General features: G+C 38.5%; 1 protein-coding gene and 1 long non-coding RNA gene across 2 annotated transcripts; both read right to left on the minus strand.

Moving 5' to 3' along the window:
- Nucleotides 1–230: 230 nt before the first annotated feature.
- LOC130099576 (uncharacterized) lies at nucleotides 231–619 on the minus strand. The gene is made up of 2 exons (XR_008808414.1): nucleotides 510–619; nucleotides 231–322 (listed from the first exon to the last, which is right to left on the minus strand). It is a non-coding gene; the product is annotated as an uncharacterized LOC130099576 (long non-coding RNA).
- A 756-nt stretch (nucleotides 620–1,375) lies between these two features.
- LOC130099342 (uncharacterized) lies at nucleotides 1,376–10,749 on the minus strand. The gene is made up of 7 exons (XM_056264996.1): nucleotides 9,908–10,749; nucleotides 9,539–9,570; nucleotides 9,390–9,432; nucleotides 5,473–6,455; nucleotides 3,126–3,293; nucleotides 2,868–2,963; nucleotides 1,376–1,702 (listed from the first exon to the last, which is right to left on the minus strand). Exons 4-7 carry the CDS (start codon nucleotides 5,974–5,976, stop codon nucleotides 1,376–1,378), a joined length of 1,095 nt encoding a protein of 364 aa, XP_056120971.1. The 5' UTR covers nucleotides 5,977–6,455; nucleotides 9,390–9,432; nucleotides 9,539–9,570; nucleotides 9,908–10,749.
- Between the last annotated feature and the right edge of the window lie 7,944 nt (nucleotides 10,750–18,693).

The raw sequence follows: 18,693 nt of genomic DNA on the forward strand, positions 1-18,693 counted from the left end.
TAAGATTTTTTTAAAAGTTACAATCTAATCAAACTTAAAACATTTAAATTTTATTTTTAATTTTTTTAAGTGCACCATGCTTAAAAATATTGTTTAACACTCGCACATTTTTAGTTTCTCCATACTTAATTATTTTGATCCAATGGTACTCAAAAAATATACTTGTGTATAACACACAAGCTAATGAAATTTACAAGTTAAAACTACAAAAAAAAAAATAACTTCAGCTGTACATTTTCTTTTTTCTTTTATTCAGTCTTAAAATTTTTATACAAACATGTCAGACCATCAACAGCAGTCATTTTTTAAAACTCTGTTCTAGCTCAGGTGTCTAACCATGTGCCATGATGCGCTAAGTGACTCAAGTCACATACTAGTTTCACCACCTACCCAAAAGCTGTAAGTGTGTTAACCAGTGAAATTACCTGGTGAAGTATTTAGTTGGAATGGAAACCTACATGGACACAGCACAATTAAACACCTCTTCTCTAGCTACAATTATAACTAACATCTTGTTAAACTCATTTAGTGCATGGTTGTGCATTTGTCTCTGTGTGTGTGTGTGTGTGTCTCTGTGTGTGTGTGCGTGTGTGTCTCTGTGTGTGTGTGTGTCTGTGTGTCTCTGGTGTGTGTGTGTCTCTGTGTGTGTGTGTGTGTGTCTCTGTGTGTGTGTGTGTCTCTGTCTCTGTGTGTGTGTGTGTGTCTCTGGTGTGTCTCGTGTGTGTGTGTGTGTGTCTCTGTGTGTGTGTGTGTGTGTGTGTGTGTGTGTATGTGTCTCTGGTGTGTCTCGTGTGTGTGTGTGTGTGTGTGTGTGTGTGTGTGTGTGTGTGTGTGTGTGTGTGTCTCTGGTGTGTCTCGTGTGTGTGTGTGTCGTGTGTCTCGTGTGTGTGTGTCGTGTGTGTGTGTCTCGTGTGTCTCCTGTGTGTCGTGTGTGTGTGTCTCTGTGTGTGTGTCTCTGTGTGTGCGTCTCTGTGTGTGTGTGTCTCTGTGTGTGTGTGTGTGTGTGTGTGTGTGTGTGTGTGTGTGTACATATGTATCTCTACATATCAAACAGGAACAAGATAATCAGGAACTGAGCATCTTAAAGTGCTTAATATAAAAAGTATGAAAAGAAATGCTGATTCCTTAAAACAGCATTAGTAACAGCAATGGCCATCAAAGTGCAAATGGAATTAAAAAAAAAATGTATTAAAAAAAGTAAATAAAAAATAAAAGATTTGGTGGGCAAGACATAATCTGCCAAATGTAAACAGTTTCAAATGCTTTGACTAACATGGTGTTCAACAACATACTATAAAGTTACCATACTGGGAACCCCCAAAACACATCAACATGCAGACAAGAAAATACATGTGTAAACAACTCTTAAGTTAGCCTACTCTTTCATTAACAGGTCATTTTTGAGACTCAGTAGGCAGGGTTTAAGTGGTTTACCATCATCAAGACCCATTAGGATTTTCTGGATGAATGTAAAAGTGTGAATGAGTTTCTTGGGATAGTTCAAATGCAATGCATACATCAACCCAAACAACAATGCAAATGCATCAGCCAAGTAAGGGATATCACTCATCACAACATCGTCTTCCACAACAATGGAAATACTTGCAGGACTGAAATGAACTGGATCTGCAGTGTCCTCTGTGACTGCTGTGACAAGAGCAACAGGAGTGTCAGTGATGCCTGGCTCATCTGACTCCTCCACCTGAAAGACACAGAGGGTGCAACTGTTAGGTTAACTTGAAGAAACACAACAACTGCATGTGCACTCACTGGCCACTTCATCAGGTGCACGTGTGTAACCCAATTCAATCCAATACAACAGCTCTCCTTTAAATTCTACGTTTATGAATTTTATACATTTTCAGTTTTTGTTGACATTGTCAGAAAGGTGATAAGTCTACTTTATATTTATTACTGAGGTTGTAATACATGGTGGTGGCATAGTGGGGTGAATTATATCGAATGGTGTTCCTAATATTTTGCCCCTTTCTTGTATGTTAATGCAGTGGACAAAATATTAGGAAACCCATTCAATATAATGCACCCTAATACATAATTTTCACCCACTATGACCTCAATAATAAACATAGAATTTTCAGCTTTCTGACAATGTCAACAAAAACTGAAAATATATAAACTTTATAGATGTAGAATTTACATAAGAGTTGTTGTAATGGATTGAATTATATTGCACAGGTGTACCTAATGAAAAGGCCAGTGAGTGTATATTACAGGGGATTACTCAACAGGTAAGTACAGTATATAGTAGGTATATCTCAAGTAACTATTCTACAGGCCAACAACCTACAGGTAGGAATACAGGTAAGTATTTTACAACTGTCTATTCTACAGCCCATCATAAAAGTAGTAAGTGTAGCAGCAGGTATTTTACATTTTAATATCATACAGGTTGTTATTTAATAGGTAAGTGTACCCAGGTAGGTATTTTGCAGCTGAGTATTAAACAGGCTATTAATATGGAGTTAGGTATTACATAGTAGCGGGTGCTGTATTGTGATATGTAATGTACAGCATCTCATAAAAGGTATTTAAGTAATTTTTACAGAGAGAGTGTGTTATTTCATGAGAGGTTAAGCCAAAAGGTCAATCAAATGATCAGCCTTCTCCAGGTCTGGGTTAAGTTAGGCCAGGGCTTTGTGAGAGATTAAGGTTTGGGATTACATGAGGTTAGAGCTTTTACATATATATGTATGCTTATATGCACATACTGTATATCCATGTGCACACTAAGTACAGTCCATTTACCGTTACAATGACACCTACACACAAGGTTTACTAAGGGGTAACTAGATATAGTTAAGTGGCTGCTAGATACTAATAGTTCTCTGAATATACTGAATACTTACATTACAAGTCTTGAAGAACTGTGGGTCCTCCTCACGCATGTATACCGGGAGGGCACGAAGGGCTACAGTACGCTTCATATTGACATCGCGCACTTCCTGGAAGAACAAGCAAAAATGAATATTACAGATTTCAATCTTCTTTCAGTATGGATGTTCTGACCAAATTCATGGCATTTGGCAAAGTGTTAGACAGACAATGACACCCTGAGGCCCTGCTGTCCAGTGGGACCTGAAGCTCAAAGTTCATCTTTAACTCACCTGGAGATCATAAATCTTTAAGATGTCACGCAGCGCCTCTGATATCTTTCCGGTTCGTGCCGCCTTCTGCCTATACAAGGCCATCAGTCCAGGTGTATGTTGGTCAAGCACAGCATAAAACTGGTTCCGTAGGTTGACGTTTGTGATGCGTTGGAACTCAGCACAAAGCTATGTAAGGACTGGGCTAAAAGGGTGAATCTGAATAACTAAATACATCCTGCTAAAGACCCAAAAAGACTGAATGCAACACACACACACACACTCTCTCTCTCAGGAATGGCCAGAGTCATAAAATGCTTTTAACATTCCATGCCATCCCCCATCTCTACAAGAGAGATAACAGAACTCTGACACACACACACACGAACCAACACACACACATAATGAACCTTTACATTACACGCATAAAACGAGCCATTACCAATTGTATATGATATATTCCTGTATGTCTGTGTGTTTCCCAGTCCATGGTAGTTTAGAAATGATCTCCTAGCGTATCAGTGAAACTCTTGAGAGTTTAAAAGTTATGTATTAAATGTATCTTCATATTCCAATTATGTGTAAATGTTGTGTTTGGTACCGTTTTAATTATCTCGTTCCAACTGATTTGGTCAGATACAGAAGATTACAGTAAAATGTATGTTTTCTATGTTTTTATCATCTTGTGGAATGATTCTGACAAATTCTGACTGGTCATAAAAGAGGCGGACACGGCCATAGTTTAACTTTGACAAGACAAAGAGAATTTGGCCGCCAAAAGTTTCGTTGAATGTCATTGGCCAGTTCGCACCTCAGAGGTGTGGACTCCAGTTCCTCTAAAGAGGACTGAACCTCCCCCTGCTCTCCCTCTCTTCCTCCCGTGTCCTCGTGTCATGATGTAACGTCTCGCCTCCGGGCGAGCTCTTCGCCTTTCTTTTATTTGTTTCTAGTTTAGTTTGTTTTTCAGTTGTAGATAAGTCTCTGTGTTTAATTCCAATCGACGATTGAAAAGAAAACCCCGTGACATATCTCTTCAGTAAATCCATCTACAAGGGACCTTTAAACGAGCGCGCGCTCGCTTTGAAGGAGAAACACGCGCACGTGACCGCGTGACGCGCCGGACCGAGCGAAGCACGCGCTTCTTCGCCAGCCATGCACAGATGGAACATTAACTCCTCGTGATTCCTCCGTTCTACGAAGAGAAACGAACTCAGCCGAACTATTTTCCTTCGGTAATGTTACCCCAAAGACTGTGAACCTCCGTTCAACACGCGCGCCAAGCAGCCCGTGATGCTTCACACACAAAGGAATCCTCTCACGCACGCGGCCAGACAAGGCCGCGCAGGATTTCCGCGACACAGAGAGAGACCATAACATAAGTTGATTGCAAGTATATCTCTTTATAGAGCTTCTAAGAAGTTTTAAGATGATGTTTCGTGTTGTTATCAGAGAGGTGAATGTCTTCCTGCCAATGAAATTCTCCCAATTTCTCTGTTCTCTCTCTCTTACTCGCTCACGCGTGTAAGTTATCCATTGTCCAAACTTTACGCATTTCTCGTTCATTGATGTCTTATTGTATTGTTCATTGATGTCTATGTGTTTGTAAATACATATATCCCGTGTAACCGTAGTAAATACATAAGTAGTCATGCCTTTATTAAATCCATTATATTCATTTTGATTGATGTTACTGTGTCTGCTCATACTCCAGGTCTCTGAAATGAATAGATCAAGCTACGGCTTTATAAATTAAACATACTTTAAAGAGTATGTGTTTATAGGGCAGAAAACCCAGTTCTTCTGGCCAGAGAATTGCGTTTCCTGAAATCCTATGAAGTAAGATGATATGTGGGATTCCCCCAATATTAATCTGACAATTGAGCTAATTAAATTTTACCTGTCTGTAAAACGTGATCTATGCAATCAACTTGTAGTTAAAATGCAAGGATACACGTATGCATGCAGGTAAAATGATAGATCCTCCCTTAGAGGGAGAGTAAATTCAATGTAAGACTGATCTAATCCAAACATGTATGAATAATTATTAATTACCAATTATTAATTAATTTATGCAAATTCCCCACGGATTAGATCCGCCCTGAATCCTTACAGCTACAAAAACAAAAACAAAACAAAAATAATTATATAAAAAGACTAATACTAGATTTGCAACAGAAAACACATTTGTGATGCAACATGTTCCATTAAAACACACTTTTGAGCAACATGGTCACACATGCAAAGTGATAGTTCTTACCGACAGAGAATAGTGGCATTTGCTGTTCCATTTGAATGTGATACATATTCAAAATTGGCATAGAAATATGTGTGAATAGTGGCAGAAAAGAGAAGTGAATCTGTGTTTTACCTGTGATTCAATCCGAAGAGCTGGCCATTTCCCCAAGAAGTCCTTCACCTGTGGATTTTCCTGAATTATCTCCTGGCGACGAAGGGCAAAGGTCTTCTGCATTAGCATTTCTATCAAGCGTAGGTTTTGCTGACTCTTCTGAACTTCGTCCATAATCTGCAGTCTCATTTCTTCCAAACTGGCCTGACTTTCTCCCTTGGGAAAGTTTGGAAGGAAGTTAACTTCAGCTCGTCTGGCTCTTTTTATGTTGGAGTGTGGGTGATCTTTGTCAGGGTTATTTTTGCTCCTTTTACCTGCGTTGACAGACACCTCCAAACATCCAGATCTTGACAGCTTGCCACGATAATCCCCCATCTTAAATTTCAGGCTCATTTTCCATCCATACCATCCACTCACACTTCCAGGCTCTTTAAGACAAGGATGAGATGTAACAAGAGCTTCAGCTGCCATACCCACATCATTGTCACTTGGGTAAGGTTTGAAGTTGTACATCACTGCAGCCATGTTCTCCAAGATGTTGTGCTTTTGGGATCTTGTTAATTTCAGTGTCTTTCCAGAAGTTGCAAAGGCACTGTTTCCCTCTTCAAGCACATGCTCCACTTCATAAGAAAAATTTGGCACAGGGAAGATGTCAGGCCAGGACTTCTGACGCTGGCTTATAGGCACAAGAGGAAGGATGTCTGTTTCAGAAGATGCACATGAGCTGGTATCAGTTTCTGATCTGATAATTTTCAATGTCGCCTTCTCTGGTAACTCTTGATTATCAACTAGACAGCTGAGTTGTCCACCAAAGTCAGGATCCTCATAATGCAAGGTAAACTCAAAGTCCAGTCTTGGCTTGGCTTTATGCTTTACGCAGTATGTTGATTAGTTCTTTCACCGACTCTGGTCGCTCAGTCAAAGTTACCTTTATAGCAACATCTGTGGTAACATAAACACGCAGCAGAAATTTTGGGGTTGCTGCCATCTTCTGAGGGACAAGTCTATGTATGAAGATTGACATGGAAAAATAAGCAGATTTAGTAGTGCATACAAAAATGTAACTGCTAATTATCACCCTTTACATACTGTAAGTTTACCCTTGTGTTAAAATATGATCTAAGATCTACTAAGTATTTTTTTTTAAATCACAAGATGTAAATGCACTTTCAGTGCAACAATATGAATCGTTTGGGCGTCAACAGCAATTTTCCTTCTACACTGTATGCAGAGAGGGGTGAGTTGTCATTGAGCTCTGATACACTGTGGACAGTTACATTGCCTGGGAAAAGTTCATATGATCTCAGGTGTTCAATGTAGTGTGATTTGTGTCCTTGGCAAAGAAAAGTGACATCATTGTTAACAAGGAGGATCTGCTGGATTTTGCTAAACTGAGGCAGTCCCCCCTCCTGCCCTACAGATACAAACATCCCAACATCATAATCAGTACCATCAATAATGGTTTTTGATGTGCTGTAAATCAGGTTGCTGTCTGTTTTTTCCTTAATGTGTTCTTTTGCAACCTCAGGAAGCTCTGAAACCAAGACAGAGGAGACATTTGATGTCTGCTGATGTGGTTTAAAGAATGATGGTGCACTGAGATAGTAGGCCATCATGTGCTGATGCCTAGTCGCTAGTGTTTTTAAAACATTCTTAAAGTTTAGTGTGTCATGTACTACACGCTTGAAAAAGCGGTGTTTGCCCTCGAACCCATAGTCCACAAATGGACAAGAGGCCCAAAACACTGTATGAGATCTGGGTAGTGTTCTACATAATGATGTTTAGGGAGCAGTGCGAACTCTGGGAAAACCTCCTGAAGCATGTGTCTGTGATCCTGTATCTTAGTCTGCAAATACTGGATAGATGCGTCATCAAATGTTGGGGACAGCACAAGCTCCACAACATCTTTCAAATCCATCAATACAGTCCAAGCACCATCTCCCTCAGGGACTGTATTACCAATCATCAATGGGAGTAGTCTCAACAATGTGCTATTTTCGTGGCCATTGCCACCAATGGTCCTCTTTGCAGCAAAGTTCTTTGAAATAGGTCGTGGTTTATCAATCTTGTCTGTGTGTTGGTACGGGAATGACACAATTTTCCAGTTCAAATACTCAAGAGTAAAATATTTGAGCCGAATCATCTCCTTAATACATAGGGCCAACTCAACAGGTACAATACCCTCAAAAAGATCATGCAGGACATCAGGTGGGAAACCAGTGATGGTATGAAAATACTGCAACATCTCTCTCAAGACACAGTCCCCTTTGACACCACACTGGCTTTGACCACCCTCTTGCGTAACATCCTGCACATCACAGTCATGACTGGCTTTAGTCCTTGGACTAAATTCACCATCTCTGACTTCGAGAGACAGAATTTGGTCTCGTGTAGCCTTGCAGAATCTACAAATATATCCTGCTCTGAAGGATTGCATAAAGCCTGCCAATGAGTGGGCTGCCAGATTATCAGACACAACACATAAAACAGTTCCACGGACTGACTGACCAAGGCACTCAATGAATACGCCATCTTCCTCAAGAATGTGAAGGTCTTGTAGCAAAGGACCAAGTACTCCTTGATAGCCACACCTCTTAAGATCAGTTACCTTGCATAGTGCTGCTAGCTGAATCACATGCAGTGCTGATCGGTATTTAACTGGCAAATCAGCAACCACCCAGTACACTGAACAGAGTTTATGGATTTTCCTTGAAGTGCCTAGTGGATTTGCAATTTCAAGGTCATCAATGTACAAAATCAGTGGCAGTGACAGCTCTGAAGAAGACAACAAATTATTCTCTTGGAAATATGAGCCATCTTGATGGCTCATGTAATGGCCTTTTTCTGAGCTCTTGGTTTCCTTGATTCTGTCAAGGATGTCAGTATGTTTGAACATTTTCTGGATCATCTGGAGTATAGGGACATAGACCATTGTGCATCCAGGCTATAATACATACTGCACTGGCATTACCACAGGGTAGTTTTTCTCAATAAATGTTTTTCTTCGTTTAGTTGAGGACAACTCCTCACCTTTAGCTGTGGCACTGAAAAAAATATTTGTGTCTATAACAGCATTCACCAAATCATTCATGATTGCTTCAGTAGGAGAGACATGATGCCTCTGTAGTATCTCTTGTATAGTATCTTTGACAAGAGGTTGAGACAGGGAAAATATCTGAGTCAGGTGATCAACTATTTCCTGAGATGCCATGTCAGAAACATGAAGAACAGTTTGCATCTTCAAGAACAAGGAGGACAAATTATGGTGTAACTGGGCCCTTAACTGGCTGGTGTCACACCAACTGTCAGACTCAGGAGAAGCAGATGTGCCTGCATGGTGACACTGAGCAGGATCCTCGTCCTCAAGAACAGCAGTGTTTATGACTGGTGCACTATCATTCTCTGTTAATACAATGTCATCACAAAAGTTTAAACTGCCTTCATGTGTCCTACTTTTGTGTGCATTAAATGATGAATAGACATTTGTGCGGTAGTTGCAGTCCTTAAATGGGCAAGGTACATTCTCATGGTTTTTTAAATGTCCTCTTAAATGACTGAACAGTGTCACCTCTGAGAAAGGCTGTTTGAACTCACACAATGGACACTTAAAAAGTGTATGTCTTACTTGTGCTATTTCACCTGCACCAGTTCTGCATGTGTCTTTGTGGACACGTGATAAATGAATTTTCAATGCATTAAATGATGGAAATGTACAAATACAAGAGTTGTGGAGACATGGCAAAGGGCTAACTCTTGAATAATGACTATGCTGTAAACGGTAGTGCCTAAATAAATGGGCCCGGGTGTCTGAAGTGACAGCACACAACTTGCACTTCCACTCCATTGAATCATTTGACCACTAAAATTCCTTATGCTTCAGACTCTCTACTTATAAACTTAACATAGTTAATGTTCCTGCATGTGAAATGTGTGATTACCACAGAAAGGTCAGACTTGTTCAATATTTGGAGTAAGTTGGTTCTGTGGGCACAGATAAAACAATCAATATGAAACCTCTTTTACAACCTCTTTTACAAATTAATGATACAAAATATGATACAAAATTTCAAGTGTTAATGTAACTTACCGATAAAGTTGAACTCTGGTGACAATGTAGGTCTGCACATGCACACAAAAACAGACAGCAAGATATTTAATTTTTAAGAGACTTTTGATTGATTTACTCAAGAACAGAAAAAGCAAAAATAATCGGCAAAGAGTGGGTTTTATAGATACTATTACAACTCACTTTGCAAAAAAACGATCAAAGTCTTCAGTGTCCATGAATTCACTGCTGACTGCATAAAATCTAGACCAGGGCTGACCCCCCAACCAGTGAAGCACTTTATGACCAAGAGTGCAAATAACAATGTTATCAGATTTCAAAATACAGGTGAAACACAAATAAAATAAATGGTGAAAAATAGGTTACAGCCTAAATTAACATTTGAGTCACCTTGATTTTGGGGGATGCACTTCTCTGTACTTCTTCCACTTCAACCTATAATGAAAAGACGTTTGTAAAGGTTTAATGAAAACTTGCAGAGTTCATTCGTTAACTATTAACCCATAACCTTAACTTTGTTTGAGTAAAAGTTACAGCTAACTTTAGCCACTAGCTCATTTGGGTGCATGTAACGTTAAGTTGGGAATAACATCACATTCAACTTACCAGAGCAGGGCGCTTAACACAAACAGTAGCAACACACTCAAAAACGGAAGGACTATCGCTTGCTGAAAAGAGTTAATAACTACCGTTAACATTATTGTCTTGCCACGACATTAACAGCACACATGATATTATCTGTCACTAGCAGGCGGACTAACGGTAACGTAATGGCGCTCGCGCTTTCGGCGCATAAAAAATGCGCGCGGCACCGTGAGGCTGCGCGCTTGCAACTTACATATTAAAAATAGCCTCGTCTAACAGTCAAATATCATGTGAAATATGATATTCTTACAATGTTACAACAAGCAAAGTAGTTTTGAAGTGTTTTGGCTTACCTTAAAGTTGTTTAATGCTTGATACCACGTCGCTCGAGAGGGTATCCATCTTGGATAGATTTTTCAGGTAACGTCAGCTAGGACAGCACGTCATGACGTCATATCACGTGATCGACAGTACACTTAAAAATATTGAGTGAACCAGCGGTGTTCACTCAGAAATGCTGAGCCACACAAATATAAAAATACATATTTGTTTATAGACATTAATAGTTTAAAGGTGGATTAACTCAGCAAGAGATTTTAACTGTAGTGACCTCAGTCTTTATAAGCTAGTAGTACTGTTCGGGCTTACAGTGTAGGCTTCCGGTTATGACGTGCAGCTGAACAGTCGCACGAGTAAAGCTCGCAACTAAATACTCACAGAAACTACTAGAAAGACCACCATATCCCGTATAAAAGTTTTTGGAAATCACTTATAAGTTCGGCGGGACGAAATGCCACCAAAAGCCATCAAATCTGGGCACCACTCGAAGCCATCTGCTCAGTTGGAGGAGGAAAACGTGGAGCTAGTAAGCAAAAAGCTAACTGAGGCACAGGTTGAATCTAATACGACTACAAATGATGACATCCTCAGTGCAATTCAATCTTTGAAAGCTGACTTTACGAAACAATCCTCTGACATGCTCGATGCTATAAATGGCATAAAATCAGACTTACTGTCACAGTCCCAAAGAATAGGCGAGGCAGAAGAGAGAATCGCACAGACCGAAGAGGACGTCTCAACCCTTCAACACAGAGTTAAAAAACTTGAAGACTCGACAGAATTTCTAAGAAACAAAGTGCAGGATCTGGAGGACCGCGGAAGACGTTCAAACCTGAGATTAGTCGGCCTGCCCGAAAAAACAGAGGGGCCTAATATGTCCGCTTTCATTGAAAACTTGCTCCCCAGGCTTCTAAACGACACGTTCAGCTCCGCGCCGGTTATCGAGCGAGCTCACCGTGTAGGACAGGTCAACCCAAATCGTTCGGGGACTTCAAGAGCGATAATAATGAAGTTCCTTAACTATCAGGATAAGGAGAAAGCTTTGAGAGCAGCAAGAAAAATTAAGGACTTACGATATGAAAGACATCGGATCAGCCTGTTCCCGGATCTGTCAGCCGAGACGCGGCAGCGACAACGCCAGTTTGATGGAGTGAAAGCCCAACTTAGGGACATGGAAATCCGCTATGGTATGCTCTACCCAGCACATCTGATAGTTACGCACTCCGATCAGCGCCACATCTTTAAATCGGTCTTGGAGGTTGAGGACTTCATTCGATCAGTGCGTACCTCAACTTAATCGCCATTGGCAAGTAGAGACTTGTTAACAGGACTTAATTCCCGTGTTTATTAAACAAATGTAAAGTTCTGAGTGGTCCAATTCACGTGACAATATGTTCATATTTGATTAGAACTGGGATAATGTTACCTCAGCAGATTACTGTCTGTTTAAGTGTAGTTTAATATGTTTCATTTCTTTAAATAAGCTACGTGAGTAGCCTACACAACTTTACGAATAATTTGAAAAAAGTCACATTTTAAGTTGTGCCCATGTTATATGAGGGTGGAATTATGGGAGTGATCTCAATTATGTTAGTGGTCCAGTTTTGTTATCTATTCAGTTTATTAGTTTGCGAGCCCAGAGGGGTGAATAACGATAGTGAGCCTGCAAAAGGTTGCTCCATGTTATATGGATCAAGCGTGTTTCATAACCAAAGTCGGTGATTGGGGGGTATTTCCATGCTTTCCGTTTGGGGGAATGTATGGGGGGCGGGGGGTTGTAGTGGAATCAATATTTTATTTTTTATATTTTATTTTTCTTGTTTTTCTATGGTTTGTTTGGACACAGCTATGTCTACATGGTAACACGAGATAGTAAACGATTAGTAAGTCAAAGATAAGTATCTGTAGCTGGAATACAAGAGGGCTAAATAACTTAGTAAAACTTAAACAAGTATTAAGTAGACTGAAACAAATGCGATCAAATATAGTTTTCTTACAGGAAACACATTTAATAAAAGACGATATCAGTAGGGTCACAAAGAGATGGCCAGGTCAGGTTTTCAATGCCTCTTTCACCTCTCGAGTTAGAGGAGTCATGATCCTCATACACAAGTCTGTTCCATTTCAGTTAAGACAGCAACATATAGATCCGTTAGGGAGGTACATAGTTCTCAACGGTACGATTTTGTCAACACAAATTAATCTAGTAAGTATATACGCTCCTAATATAGACGACCCTTCCTTTTATCAGAACTTCTTTCTCACAATATCATCATATCCTGGAAATTATGTAATTGGCGGAGATTTTAATTGTGTGTTAAACCCAATATATGATCGCTCTTCAGGAATAGATAATACGCATCAACAATCCAAAAAAATTATCATAAAGTATATAACTGATCTGAATTTAGTGGAAATATGGAGGTATCTTAACCCAAGTAAAAAAGAATATTCATGCTTCTCAAACACACACAAAACATACTCGAGAATAGATTATTTTTTAATTTCCAACAGCTTAGTTTCAAAAGTAGGAAGATGCTGGTACGACAGTATATTATTATCTGACCATGCCCCGGTTACTTTTACACTCCAAATTGACAATCTTGTGTCTTCCCCTCCCAGATTTCGTTTTCAAGCAAGCTGGCTCCTTGACCCTGACTTTGTTAAATTCCTGGAGGACAAAATAGATCTTTACTTTCTAGTTAACAAAAATCAGACAAGTGCTTCAATCAAATGGGAGGCCTTTAAAGCCTATATCAGGGGGGAGATATTAAGTTATACAAGATATAGATCAAAAGAATATAAGACAAAATGAGTAAATTTGGAAAAGCAAATTAAGGTATCAGAGGAACACCTTTTTAGCAACAATGACCCTGTAAAGCGAAAAGAACTTCTTGTATTAAAAGCCCAATACAACGAATTAACCAGTACAAAAATAGCTAAGAGCTTGATGTGGCTAAAACAATCCTATTACGATCAGGGAGAAAAACCCGGAAAGTTGCTTGCATGGAGAATAAAAAAAATATAAACAGATAGAGCCATTAATTCATTAAATTTGGAGGAGGGGGTGAATATTGTAGATCCATTGGAAATAAATAATAATTTTAAATTGTATTATGAAAATCTGTACAAATCTGAATACACTAACAATTCCGAAGGGCAAGACAGCTTTCTTGATAAACTTAATTTTCCTAAATTATCAGAGGGGATAAGAAGTGACCTAGAGAGGAATCTGAGCATAGAAGAACTCTCGGAGGCATTACAGGGCATGAGTAGTGGAAAAGCCCCTGGGCCTGATGGTATCCCAATGGAAATTTATAAAAAATTTGCAGGGAAACTTTTACCACACTTGCTTGAAATGTTCAACGAAGCATTTGAAAAGGAAATACTACCCCCATCATTGAGATCAGCACTAATTACCCTTATATTGAAGCCAGGCAAACCCGCTAATGAAAAATCATCTTATAGGCCCTTATCTTTAATGTCATGCGATACAAAAATCCTCTGTAAGGCCCTAGCTAAGAGAATTGAAACATTTATACCGAACCTCATAATGAATGATCAAAATGGGTTTGTGCTGGGAAGGCAAGCCCTCCATAACATACGTAGAGTCCTAAATATACTATATAAAAAACAAAATGCCAAGGACCATGCAATCCTGTCGCTCGATGCGGAAAAAGCCTTCGACAGGATTGAATGGGGATACCTTTTCGAAGTGCTTAAGAGATTTGGGCTAGGTGATGGGTATATTAAATGGATTAGGCTCCTTTATAATGATCCGCAGGCAGAAATAATAACAAATAACCACATTTCAAAACCCTTTAACTTAAGTAGAGTGTTATTTTTATTTGCAGTAGAGCCACTTGCAATGGCAATCCGGAGTAGTTCTGAAATAAAGGGCATAACAATAGGTGAGAGGGAACATCGTTTATCTTTGTTTGCAGATGATATTGTGGTTTTTCTTACAAATCTAGACCCTTCTATTCAAGCGCTTAATTATATACTAACTGAATTTGGAAAGTTTTCAGGTTACAAAATTAACAATAATAAAAGTGCCCTACTATTATTGAATGGAGACGAAAGGAGTAGCTATCCGATCTCTAGGCAATTTGCCAGCTCTCCTGAAGGTTTTACATACTTAGGGATTAAGATAACCCCAAACCTAAAAGAAATCATTCCAAGGAATTACGACCCATTAGTAAAGAAAGTTATGGACTCACTCGAGAGATGGAATTCACTGCCAATTTCTATTATTGGACGTATAAGTATCCTTAAAATGTCGATCCTACCTAAATTTTTATACCTTTTCCAATCAATTCCACTCCCTCTTCAACCTTCCTTCTTTGCTATACTCAAGAAAACATTCGCAAGATTTATATGGAATAATAAACGTCCTCGGTTACGTCTCTCCTTACTCTACCTACCATTCGAGCGGGGAGGGCTTAAAGTACCAAATATAAAACTTTATTATTGGGCAGCTCAACTTTGTTCTGCTAGATACTACTTCATAGACACAGACATTCCAGCGTGGATAGATATAGAAAAAGATGCAATAATGATTCCATTACGAATGTATCTTTACTCTTCTTCAATTAAAATGCTCAAAAAAACTACGAATAATCCTTTCCTTAGGAACACCATTTTATTATGGTATGAAGCTCACAAGTTTCTAGATGAAGCAATCACAATGTCAGGTTTGTCACCAATTTGGGGTAACACAAAGTTTGTACCGGGTAGAAGTGATAAGGGATTTGAAAACTGGATGTATAAGGGAATAAGTCAAGTAAAAGATTTATACGAGGAAGGTACAATGTTATCATTCCAACAATTGATGAGAAAACATGATATCCCTCAGAAACATTTTTTTAAATATTTACAAATAAGAAGTTTTATACATTCTGAAATTAAAAACTATTCAGAACCCCCTTTGTCAACTATAGAAAAGCACACTTTAAAGCATTTAAGGGACAAGGGTAATCTGTCATTACTTTATAATATACTTTTAGAGGGATCAAAAGATAGTTCGCTGTCTTATTTAACAGCATGGAAGAATGATCTTCAGGAAGACATTTCTAAAGAAGAGTGGATGGAATCCTGTTTATTTGCCCAAAATCACAGCATCAATACTAGGAGTAAATTACTTCAATATAAATGGCTTTTGCGGACATACATCACCCCAGTTAAACTACATAAATTTAATCCAAATATTCCAGATAGTTGTTCAAAATGTAATCAAGGAATTGGTACACTTTATCATTGTGTATGGGAGTGTAATGAAATTCAAGGATTTTGGAAGGAGATTGTTTTTATGATCGGTAAACTAACTGAAGTAATTATCCCTCTTGCACCCAAATTTTGTCTGTTTCATATATACCCAGTAAATCTTGAGGTGAATGCAAGAAAGCGCAAACTAATTGATTTTAGTTTACTTCAGGCCAAACGTACTATTGCTTTAAAATGGAAGGAGACCCAAGGACCTAACCCAGGTCAGTGGATTAAAGAAATGACCAGCAACCTTGCCTTGGAAAAACTTACTTATGTTGTTAAAGGGAAACTAAAAGACTTTGATAAAATTTGGGCACCCTTCTTACATTATTGTAACCAAGTTGACCAGACAATATGGGATGATTGAATTACCTAACTCTTCTTTGGTCAAGTCCAATATTTAACTCAGCTCTTGTAATCCAGCAACATAAATAATGGCTCTGGTAAAATAGTAGAATTAAACTACAAAATGTCAGGCTGTGTGCTGTCATATCAAAAGGTGTATTTTATGTATTTTATTTTATTTTACTTTATGGTTTAGTGTTGTTCTGGATGTCCTGTAATGTGGATCTAATTATCTTAATTTTTAATTTTTTAAATTTTTTTTACTCATTATTTGGTTTATTTTGTTGTGTTGATGTTCAAACAAAAACCAATAAAAAAAATTGAAAAAAAAAAAATGTTTACCCTTAACTTTAATTAATAAAGCACATGTTAAACATCAGTTCAAACAACTACTAACGTTAATATTATTTCCTTAACGTACAGCTAACGCTAAACTAATTTTATTCTACATTTTAGTTCAACACGGTAGGCAACATTACGACGAATTTAGTGATTCATTGGGCTAGCTAGCTTATTTTGTTCTTATTGCCCGCCAATAGTGATCCTGCCTTCACGTGCTATCAGAAATGAGATATTTACAACTTCTGAAATCGTAAATACCAGCTCATTGCATTCAAGTTTAAAGTGTCCATTTTTTTAAACAAGAAACTCATTTTTACGATAATTCCGAGAGCACGTTAAGGCAGCATTATTAGAACGTAAAATATTGCTTACTTAACTTAAGCGAGGACAGTTAAGTTTTAATAGATTATCAACTCTAGAACCAATACCAAAATGTGTTAATACAGAATGAAAACGACTGACACACCACAATTTAAACGGTTATCTCTGGGAAATATTCTTACCGTTGTCTCTAAACGAGCTGCCATCTTGCCAACAACATCTCGTTCTGACATCTCGTGTGGTTTGGTGTGATTTGCGCAATGTCCACACTAATGAAATGAAAATGAAATGAAATCAAATGAAAACGTATATTTTTCTCTCCGGTTTGGCCTTCCGTCCACACTGAGACGGCGTTTTAAGTCAATGAAAACGTAGCTTTTGGAATACGCTCTCTAAAGCGGATAAATTTGAAAACGCCGTTTCACATTGTAGTGTGGACTGTGAAGCCGGAGGTATTTGAACACGATGACGTAAGTTTAGTCATGTGATCCATGTTGTACCAATAGATATTCATGTTTACCGGTATTGTGCCTGTTATGTGCTGTTCACTTTTACACTGTTGCTAAAATATGTTACTTCACACACTCTTCATATCACAGTACTGCAAAGATGACAGCATGATGATTAATGAAAGATGATTGTCCTGCGGCAATACAGGAGAGCAATTGCGTTTTAGACCAAACATATGGTGACTGAGTGCGACCTGGACGCATCAGTGATGGTGAGATATTTTACTAAATAAAATTATCCTGTTAGAAGAATTGCACGATAACTTTATTATTTATTTTTCCATCTGTATCATCTCAGTGAGCTTTTGTGAGTTTTCACGCATGCGCAGTAAGGTGAATTTAGAAGTTTCTCATCCACACTGAAATGTCGGAAAACGCCTGAAAACGTTAATGTGGACGGAGAGCGTTTTTAAACGAAAACGGCGTTTTCAAATGTATCCCGATTAATGTGGATGTAGCCTTGGACAACTTCCAAGTTACGCCCCCTTCAAGTTATGCCCCTCTCTTGCAGTCCGCAGACAGACCCATCTCCACACCTGTGCGAAAGGCTCATTATGCGGGTCATTGTCTTCTCAGGTGTGAATCAGAGCATTATTCATGATCATTCACGCCCCCACGCACATTGCCTTTCCAAACAAAAAGTGTCTTACAAAATTTAAATCAATGTATTGTCTTATGTGAATGATTTGGCAGGATGATTTTCAGATCATTTTGAAGCAAAAACTCTAGGCGACGACACCCATTAGTCAAAAGTATTGTGGACACATATTTAGTATGTGTTTTGTGGCCTTATTTCAGAAACTTTATTTTTAGTTTTTTCAATAACCATGCATTAACAATATTCTCTCAAAAATTCAAACGTGTACATACTGTCAGAGCTGAGAGAGAGGACCCAAAAGCGAAAGCAAGTAATAATGTCTTTAATAGAAATTAGGCAATTGGCCGCATAGGCTGGCAAACAGAAAGTCTCTCAATAATAAAGAACATAAGCAGGAGATGGCCCGAAACCGAGAAATACAGGTCCGTAGATGAGAACAGCGAAGGCAAACAGCAGCGGCCGTAGACAGCAGTGTTGTTTTTGGCAGCCCTTTTAGTTTTAGTCTTAGTCTTAGTCTTTTGGACGAAAATGATTTTTAGTTTTAGTCACATTTTAGTCACTTATAAACTAAATAGTTTTAGTCAAGTTTTAGTCGACGAAAACAAAAAAAGGTTTTAGTCAATTTTAGTAAAAAAAAAAAATTTAGTCTTTAAAAAATAGAGAAAATAAAAGTGCAGCTGTGTCACTTTGTATCAAGTTCAAAAATGGAAAAGAAATAAAAGTGCCACTTTGCAATCTGTAAAAAAAAAAAAAAAAGAATAGAAATCCATTTGGCATGACAGGTCTATTTATCCCTGCATTAGTGTCTGCAATGAGCCTGTTTTGCATTGCACAATTTCTCAAAAGTCATGCTCAATGTTCAGCTGAGATCT

This window comes from Rhinichthys klamathensis, unplaced genomic scaffold (assembly GCF_029890125.1).
Source record: "Rhinichthys klamathensis goyatoka isolate OS25496 unplaced genomic scaffold, OSU_Roscu_1.1 h1tg000011l_1, whole genome shotgun sequence".
In the NCBI taxonomy this organism is placed as follows: domain Eukaryota; kingdom Metazoa; phylum Chordata; class Actinopteri; order Cypriniformes; family Leuciscidae; genus Rhinichthys; species Rhinichthys klamathensis.

Excerpts from the sequence above, each read along its gene's own strand:
- LOC130099342 (XM_056264996.1), bottom strand. The coding sequence starts at position 5,976 with ATGGCTGCAGTGATGTACAACTTCAAACCTTACCCAAGTGACAATGAT. Across the intron at positions 3,294-5,472 it reads CTCTTCGGATTGAATCACAG|CTTTGTGCTGAGTTCCAACG; the intron begins GTAAAACACAGA and ends GTCCTTACATAG. Across the intron at positions 2,964-3,125 it reads TAAAGATTTATGATCTCCAG|GAAGTGCGCGATGTCAATAT; the intron begins GTGAGTTAAAGA and ends TTGTTCTTCCAG.